This window comes from Pimephales promelas, chromosome 8 (assembly GCF_988280905.1).
Source record: "Pimephales promelas chromosome 8, fPimPro1.hap1.1, whole genome shotgun sequence".
Classification (NCBI taxonomy): Eukaryota; Metazoa; Chordata; class Actinopteri; order Cypriniformes; family Leuciscidae; genus Pimephales; species Pimephales promelas.
In genome coordinates this window covers 22288359-22297964 of record NC_142776.1, presented here as the reverse complement: position 1 = coordinate 22297964, position 9606 = coordinate 22288359, and the positions used below count along the sequence as shown (strand labels likewise).

Below are 9606 nucleotides of genomic sequence, written 5' to 3'. Positions count from 1 at the left end.
CTCGAGCTGGAAAAATGCCAGGTTTTCTGAAAGTCCCAAAACAAAATCACCAAGCAGCCATACCATAAAATCCAGCATAATAACACTAAATATCTAATGAAAAAAATACTTTTCCCATGATACCACAATTATTTTAATTAAAATTAATGAAACAGACAGCCAATATATTAAATTCCTGTACCACTAGGATCTAATGTTTGCTTGCATAATCGCCAAGACAGTTATTTAGTAATATTGTAATTCTGTGTATATCTGGATCACACGCTGTCTGAGAACAGGTCACATGTTTTGAACTCCTGGTCTGACAGTGTGCCTTCAGTTTATTCACTTATTCAGAAAAGTGTTCACTACAACAGCGAAAGATTAAATTGGCATTGTTCGCCATTTCCTTATGTAAATGCAAAAGGTTTCCATTAAGTCAGGTGTTTAAGCATGGAAACACACAAACCATATTCAACATTTGAAAATACACCAACTTTAAATGTTACAAGCAATCAGACTGAAAAAAGTCTTTTCTGAAATATTTATTAGAACAAAAGATTTCTGCACAAATATGAGGAGACAAAAAGGATCGTGGTTTAGTCCTCCTCTGCAGCTTGAGCCCGAAGGAAGCTGGCCTTCTTTTGGGCAACACGGTCTTTTCTTTGAGCCAGTGTGAGCTTGGCACGGTTCCATCTAGAAAGAGAACCACTCAATCTTAGCAAAGAAAAGTAGCAAGCAATTTCTCCCAGAAAAACAACTTTAAAACAGCACAACATTTCAATTAAACAGTCATTTAGGTGAGACTAACCAATTTTCCCTGACCAGACAAGCATTAGTCAAGATCATTGATTTACTTAAGCCGCGTTTCCACTGCACAAACTTTCCCCAGGAACTAGGCACTTTGGGGTCGTACTCGGTGTGTTTACACCGCAGGAACCAGGGTCTAAATGAAGTTCCGGGTAAAAATCCCCCCCCCCCCCAGAAAGTCCCTGCTGGTGAGGTAGTACTTTTTCAGAGTTCAGGAACTTTCGGGGTGGGATTTGTGTGCTGAACATGCTGATTGGTTCTCAACGCTATTCTTTCTGCCCGATGGCATGCGTTCGTCCCATCCATCTCACGGTCAATGTCCGCTGATAACAAACCTCTACTTTTAGATCTAACATTACGAGCTTTCTGAATACGCTTTGGGTGCTCGTCTCTTTTCTGCCGTTTTGTTAATTACATCGTTAGTAAACCAATCGCACACAAAAGCAGCAAGGCTTCAATCTCCTCCATACAAATGTGCAGGCTAGGAAGAGCAGTCGAACGCAGTTCAACGTCACTACATAATCTTCCCGCCCCGGTACTTTAGTACGCGGTGTAAACGCAGTAAGCAGGCAGTCTGGGGTAAAAAAAAAAAAAAAAAAAAAAAGTTCCTGTGAAAAAAGTTCTTGGGACAAATAGTTCCTGGTAATAGGGGATTATCACGCTGATACTTCCGGATTCAGTGATCTTTGTGCACTGGCACTTCCGTTGAATTACCGATCTCACTGGCGAACTGATGACAGACTATACTAAGTTTAATTATGCGTACGTCATCCCTGGTAAATTAGTCTGATTCACTAAAGTGCCGGCTGCAAATAAACATGCTGCCTTGTTTTATTTTAAAGTGTTAATCCACTTCTTCCTTAGACTCAATTCAGTCAGGAATCCATGAAAACTCAAGTAGGGGTGGCGTTGTTGGTTATATTTACAAAGTGGAACAGAGCAGTGACATATATAGCCTTCCTCTCAGCCATTGTTGAACTGCGTCGGAAGTGGACATGCACAAAGTTGACAAATCCCGCCCATGAAACCCGGAAGCGTGATAATCCCCTATTGCGGTGGAAACGCGGCTTTAGTCCAAAGTATAATTCATCAATGTTCTTTGTAGTCTAACAATTCATGCCTGTTCTGAAAAAAAATCCACAGTAGAGTTTAAAACAATGAAACTTCCTCTAATGGCTCTACTGACAATAAAATGTCCAAATATTAAACAAAGTTGCTCTCAGCCCCGTCTTGAAATATGCATCAACTGTGCAAATGTAGGACCAACCACAACTTGCTCAGTCTGAAAGGGTATCATCATCAAGCAGCAGAAGAGTTATTGAGGACATTTAGTAGCTTTTATAAATGTGCCTTAAGAAAACATTACTGGTGTGCATCTCGAGACAAAACAACGGCACCGATTTATTTTAAGTAGGGCTGTCAAACGATTAATCGCATCAAAAATACAAGTTTGTGTGTGTGTGTGTGTGTATATATATATATATATATATAGTCATCTATATATATTTATATATAATCTATATTATATATAATATTTCAGTCTTAAATATACATGCATGTGTGTATTTATATATATACACAAAATAATTATACACAGTGCACAGTGTATATTATGTAAACAAACTTTTATTTTGGATGCAATTAATCGTTTGACAGCCCTAATTTTAAGATATGCCAGTGCAAGTTGCTTTCAGTTAAAACATGCATCTTAAGCCTTTTCTGTGAAACCGAGGGTAAGGCTGTGATATGCTCATGAACAACAAAAGAGCACAAGACATGAAGCAACCAAACAAAAGATCTGTACCTCTTCTTCTTGACTTCCCGCTTGGGCTTCTTTTCATGCACTGGGTTCTCCCGGATGGCTGAGTGTGCCTTTTTGTACATTTCCTCCATCTGAGGAAGAGAGACACATTAGAATATAGCAAAACTGTCACAAGATATTACAGTAAAGCAGGCTGATACACAACTTATGAATAGTGATGTTATTAATCTTGGGTCAATGAAATACTGAACTTGCATAAATGTGAAACCAAGTCATGGATTTGTAATTTTTAAAGGGAAACTCCCTCCCAAAACGTATGGGTGTATGCAAGGGAAAATACAATTTTAAACTATAAACTAGGGATGCACCGATACTGCACTGCAGTACCCTCATGTTCCTGTACTCATAAAAAATTATCTGATAACAACAACAACCAATACCAGGCAGCGTGTATACAGTGTTAGTGTTTTTTTTGTTTTTTTATTTGGACACAGACAACGGAGGGTATAATGGGGATATAAAAGGCTGTCTATGAAGTAAGTTCATCCAATTAGTGGAATATTAAACAAAATATAGTAACGATTATATAGCTGTGGTGGGCAAGCTGATAAGAGAAATGCGCAGTGGATTGAGCGAGCATTAGCACAGATGTGCCGAGTAAAATGAGGCATGTAGCTTATTAACGTTAACTGACGAGAGAGCGCACAGTTCTGTTGAAAGCTCCTGACCGTTCATTCAGCACATGTGTCACTTGGTTAAAAAATTAAATCGTATACGCAAGTAAAACAAGAACGGTTACCTGATTTATGTCTTACGAGTGTTTCCCTACATTACAGGATGTTTGCAGGTCACAAAGTTTCATGAACACAAACATCCAAAGCATGCTTGCCGTGAAAACCAGCGTCTCAGACAGCGATTGAATACTGAATTGAATTCTTTCACGTATTGCGCTTGTACAGATGAATTAAAACAAAATTATGTAAAACTCAAGTCTTGGCAAGTATCCTAGTAAAGAAAGTCAGTTATATCTCAAGTGAACGTAGACAGTATATTCATTCATTCATTTGTAAGACAGTACATGTTCGGTCTTAAGGGGGTAGCAGTCTAATGAACCTTTTGCGGTGTTTTAATGTTAATCAAACACTGGAAAAATAAATTACTCACTGCTCTTGACTAAATGTGCTACCTTTTGTAACTTTTCAAAAAGATCCTTCTATATTTAAATGTGTACAACAGCTTTTCATTTCATGATATTTATACATTAAGCCACGTAAAAGTGCCTTTTAAACATTTTAAAAGCTTTTTACATTAAGCGTTTTAGAATGTAATATACAGTAGTAACTGTACTTCTGACTCCTGAAGGTTAACTGGCTGGGGTGGATGTGGAAAGTTGAAATTGTTTTTAGTTAACTTAATCTGGATTTGGTTATCTTAAAATACTCCGTCATTCAAGGTCACATAGAAAAGGGGAAAACATCATATGGCCATGCAAATTGTAAAATGCTTAAGTAATTCTGAAGAATAAATCACTATTGCTTAGTGATTATGAAAGTTCTGCGATTTGTGGATTACTAAAGCGCAAGTCTGGAGAAACAAGCATTTATTAATTCTCAGTGTTGAGAAACGTAGCCTGCATGTGTTACGTTATAGTGTTAAATAACTAAAAGTACCAAATTAGGTTACATATTTATTTTTGTATGAACTAGCGCGTTAGTTACTCATGGATTAAAAGCACCATTAGTACTCCTGTCTACTCATTGTCAACTGTTTTCTGTAAGCATGTATTGGCTAACGTTTAATTAGCTAAAACGTGTCCCATTTAAAATGTGCAATGTTCAAATGCAAAGACAGCCTGTCACAAATTAAAGCCCTTTTTTTCTGTAGGATTTAGCATCATATTTGGCTATTGCAATGGAAAAATAAATTAAGTAGCACTACCATGTACACATCTATTTGTAGTTTTTTACAGTTTTTTTAGGAGTTTTTTAATTTTAGTTAACCAGCACACATTATGGCAATGAAAGTTAAAACTTCAGAAGTCAAAACTAGAATTATGGAGATAGGCATGTGTTTGTGTCTCCAACACCAATACATACTGAATCAGGGGTAACGCCATTCTTGATAAAGCGAGAGAACTGTTTCTTGTACGCGTCCTCATCCTCCTCCATCAAGTATCTCATGTACTCGGAGATGTTCAGGCCCAGGATGTGCTTACGGTGGACCTCTGCATTGAACTCCTTGCTCTCAGTGTCATAGCCTGGGAATCGCTTGGTGCTAAGACAAAATGCACAGTATTAATGAACAGAGCTCAAGCAGTTTTGATGATTCCAATGTAAACATGTCTTAAAATCAGTCCCGTCTTGAATTGCAATCACAACAACAAGCTGTTCAGTTTCAAGATTTGTCATCAAGTAGACAGAATATGAAAACCTAGAACAAACAGTAAGAGGGAGATCTACCTGTGAGGAATGGAGAGACCTCCATCCACCGCTCCCTTCAGGGCTCCGAATACCTTATTGCCGGTGGTGGTTCTAGCCAGGCCTGCATCCAGGTAGCAGGTGAAAGCTCCAGGCTGTCCATCAATGCTCTCCACATTAAACTCGTCACCGGTGATCTCCACCTGGCCATCATACACCTTGTCAAGGCCAAACTTGTTCAGCAGCTGGAAGCAAGCACAATTGTCCAGTTAGAACCAGTACCTGCACCCACATATCAATTATCCAGAATCAAATTCATTCAAGTGACAAAGAACTGCTTAAGGACCCATTTACTGGACCAGATACTCAAGGTCTTTGGGATTACTAGAAACTTCCCAGCAGGTGTTTTGAGCTTGTTGGAGCTACACCCTGCAGGATAGTGGCTCTCCAAGAGCAGAGTTTGATATGTGCGTGGATTTGTACTTCAAATTTCCACTGGAAACAGTAGACCATTTGGGTATCATGGGATACTCATTTCAACGCACTACAATTTGGGTCACACTTCTAATTTAACACAAATGAGGAAAGTATGAAAACTAGAACAATCCCTTTTCATGGCTAATAAAAATAGTACATGTAGGACTACAAATAAGAGTGCTACCCCTTTTGCAGTTTCAATTATGAGTAACAATCCATCTTGGATAAATTTGATCTTCTGCAACTGAAATTACTCTTTACAAACATATTTCTTAATAAGTTAATACCTTTGATGCAACTACTCTAGTTCTTGAGACAGATCTGCAAGGTAAAGTTTCATAAATCAATTTCAATGAGGAAATAAGTCAAAATAAGAAGCAAGTGCAAGACTCACCCTGCGGGCGAGCAACAGCCCAGTGCAGTAGGCCGCAGCATAATTTGTCAAACCCACACTGATGCCATACTTGGGGAGCTCATGGGAGTAGGCCGCACACACGATCATATCCCCTTCAATTTTTGCATAGGCAATCTGGAAAAACAAACAAATATTAAAATCACATTTGACACTACAGGGATATTTCCTCAGTGATTTTTCTTCAGAAAGCTTGATTCATCTCATGATGCACAATAATGAGAACTTGAATGTCAAACATTTTTAGAATACGGTTTTCAAAATCTACATTTAATGCATAAAATATAACTACTTTATACTAACATTAGCCACTTTTCCACAGTCGGGCCAAATCGTTCTGTTTGCTTGTTCCGTTCCATGCCGATCCGGCCCAGGCGGTACAAATATGGTTCCATTTTCCACTGTGGGGCTGATAACGGATTTCATTTTCCATAGTGGGGCAGATAATGGAGCTCTTTGGAATGTAATATAAATACAATTGTTGCCTAAGTAATGCAAGAGTTTACAGGTGATGTGAGATGTAAATAGCAACCATGTTATGGAGGATGATCAGATATTTCTTTTAATTCTATTAATTTGTTTACGTCGCTCAAATAGCACACTTAGCCAGCTACAGAGAAACTGATAGTCACAGACCCGACCGTGGAAAAGTGGCTAAGGAACACCCACAAGACTATTGATTTATTGTGTAACTACACATTCATTCTATAAAATTCTTACATTTATTGCAAATGAGTTTGAGGTATGGTTGGGGCTTGAAGGAAGGGTTACGCCAGCATACATTGTATGAATTTTGTTGTCATACAAGCTCGCAAGTGAAAAATTGTGTGGAAATCGTTGATGCCCATATGGTCGCGGCTCGAATTACGGAATTACGATTACGAAGTGTTGCGTGCCCCTCCCAACATTTTTAAGCCAAGTTCACGCTACAGGATTTTAAACCCGATTTATGCTCGATTTGCAAATCGTTGAGCTCGCCAACAGGTCAGGGTGCTATCGCGTGCAAATCGCGGGGGATTAGCGAACGATGAACTAGTTAGTTATCTAGTTAGAAACTAGCCAATCTGTTAGTTTGAAACAAACAAAATATGGTTTGTAGACAAGATGGAATTGTTGGGTGAGAGAGTTGTCAACTCGTTGTTTGATTATTTTTTTAAGGTTTTAGACAGTACCATAGTACTGAAACAGCTCTCATTAGAGTCAAAAATGATTTGCTCTTATCATCCAATTGTGGTTGTATCTCTATGTAGTGCGTTGTCAACTTGTGTAGTGAGTTACCTCCTGTTGTGGATCAATCATGTTAAAATCATGTAGTGTGAACAAGGCATTAAATGCATAAAGGGAGTCAGCCCGATTTTGATTTGTATAGTCTGTCCCTTATTGTGAAATCATACACAAACACGTCACATAGGCCGTGTGTCCACCAAAGCTTTTTTCCACGCGCCTGGCGTATGTTTTCAATTGTTTTCAATGGTAGCGCCGCGTTTTTTAAATGCCATGAGCGTACCGAGGCGCTGAGCGTTTTTTTTTCACGCTGAAGCGCCCGGCGTTTTTACTGGTCGCTGGGAGTTGGAAAATGTTCAACCTTGGATAAAACGCAGCGCTCATCACTGTCACTTTTTACCCAGCCATCCAATCACAGTGGAGGAGGGGCAGGACTAATACCACACCGACCAACTGTCAACATTCAAACTGCTGTGGATATTCTGTATCATAGCAACGAAACGTCTCAATGGGAAAAACGCTGCGCTGCCAATACCAATACAACACTGGCAAAATGAGTCAGATTGTCAGAATGCGCACGGTCTATTAACGATCTACAGGCACAACAAGTGAAAAATGTCAATGAATTTGATGAACACTAAATTGAGATTGCTTGCACGTCTATCGACCCCAATGCTCCAAACAGCAATTGAAGAGTTCAGATGCAAAAGCCTCTAAATGCCATTTGAAATTTTCTTCTTTAATGATGATTTTTATCAAACTTGTATAAGTTCAGTAATTTCACTTAAATAACAATTAATAGGTAATTATCATTGCCATTTAAGTGAAATTACTGAACTTAAATATACAAGCTTGATAAAAATGATCATTAAAGAAGAAAATTTCAAATGGCATTTAGAGGCTTTTGCATCTGAACTCTTCAATTAAACATCTAAAAAGTATCTATTTGTGTGTTTTCTGAAGAGTAACTGTCCTTTGTCCATGTAAAATGCCATTTTTCTCTGCTCACTTCCCCTCAGCACAAGTTTGGCATCGTTTTAAAAAGCACAGCATTTCACCTTTGTGAATATTCAAAGCGAATTCCAGTTGGCATGAGTCTGAATCAATGAAGTGCGATTTTCAAACTCATGTTGATTCAAACTCACTGATTTCAAACTCATGCTGATGTAAACAAAACGATCTTAAATCGCACTGCACTGACCAACGCATCTAAAGCGTGAGCACAACGACAGTCCGCTATCCCAGTCTACACGTACAGAATTACATTAATTCAAATATGATAAATATACTATATAATATACTATATACCAAGTATGAGTATTCACACAAACAGACTAACTCATTTTGAAAATTTGCCCATTGTGACTAAATTTAGCCAGCATGGGTTATAAATGTTAATTAAATACATAAATAAGTACGTAATTTGTAACTGCTAGGCACCTACATGTAAACGTTTAATAAGTATAATGTATAGTTCAATAAGGTCATCTAATACAAAGTGTGACCATATATTGCTTTTAGCGCTAAACAAAACAGTTTGTCAAGTGAAAATTAAACTTTCCCCCATAATCTCCCATCCTATTTAAGTACTGATTTTCAGCATATAGGATATCCTGCTTCATGAACACTTCATATGGTCATGGGGCAAACGGTGAGCAGCTTTACACCCACCTGGCAGATGATGTCCCTGTTGGAGGAGCGGACAATCATCCTATACTTGGGTGTGTTGTACTTGTTCTTGTCTTGAATAACCAGGCGCTTTCGGGCAAAGTAATCAGTTTTTCCCTCTGAAAAGCAAAAGGAGAATGCAATGACAATCAGACCTGTCTGCATGATTTTATATAACTATTCTAAGTTCTGCATTTACCTCTCCTTCTCCTGAACTTCACCTGGTACCTCTTGAAGTAGGCCTTGTTCTTCACTACTTTAACAAATCCCTAAAGGACAACAAAGCAGTTTTAGAGCCAATCACATCAGAGAATCAATCAGCAGACGCAAACAAATCGAAATGTCTACTACAATGAAAACTGAAGTGATAGGACTACAAAAGGGTGAAAGGCCTGCAACAACATTCAGGCATTAGCCTACATGCCAACATTCAACACCTCGGGAACGAGATTAGGTATTTAATTTTCATATTATGTTTTTTGAGAGCGTGTAAGGTTGCGGAAAAACATTAGCAATAGTGTCAATATTCACTACAGTGTGCAGCTCTCTCTGAAACTCATGTGGGAAAGGGTTGCAATCATTCAGAAGGCCACGTTTGAAGTCGTCTATCCGACAAAATCTCATGCCATCCTTTTATTAACTGTCATCACACTGTAACGTAAACGCACCACACAGACCATTAACCTTTACGGAACACAATAACAGAAGTATTTCGGCGCGTACTGACCATTTTGTAGACTTTTCAGTCTCCTAAGCCGGAGCCTGGAGTCAAACTAGGGAGTTTTGACTCCGCTGCACTGGAAAAGAAAGAATGATTTGCGCATGCTCGGTAAATACCATCGACAGCGGGGCAAAAC

The 9606-nt window shown here is 38.6% G+C and overlaps 1 protein-coding gene across 1 annotated transcript; it reads right to left on the bottom strand.

Annotated features, from left to right (window-relative positions):
• Positions 1–509: 509 nt before the first annotated feature.
• Positions 510–9606, bottom strand: rpl5b (ribosomal protein L5b). The gene is made up of 8 exons (XM_039691604.2): positions 9477–9606; positions 8949–9018; positions 8753–8868; positions 5840–5974; positions 5011–5213; positions 4648–4825; positions 2594–2682; positions 510–675 (listed from the first exon to the last, which is right to left on the bottom strand). The coding sequence occupies exons 1-8, from the start codon at positions 9477–9479 to the stop codon at positions 579–581; spliced, it is 891 nt and encodes a 296-aa protein (XP_039547538.2). The 5' UTR covers positions 9480–9606; the 3' UTR covers positions 510–578.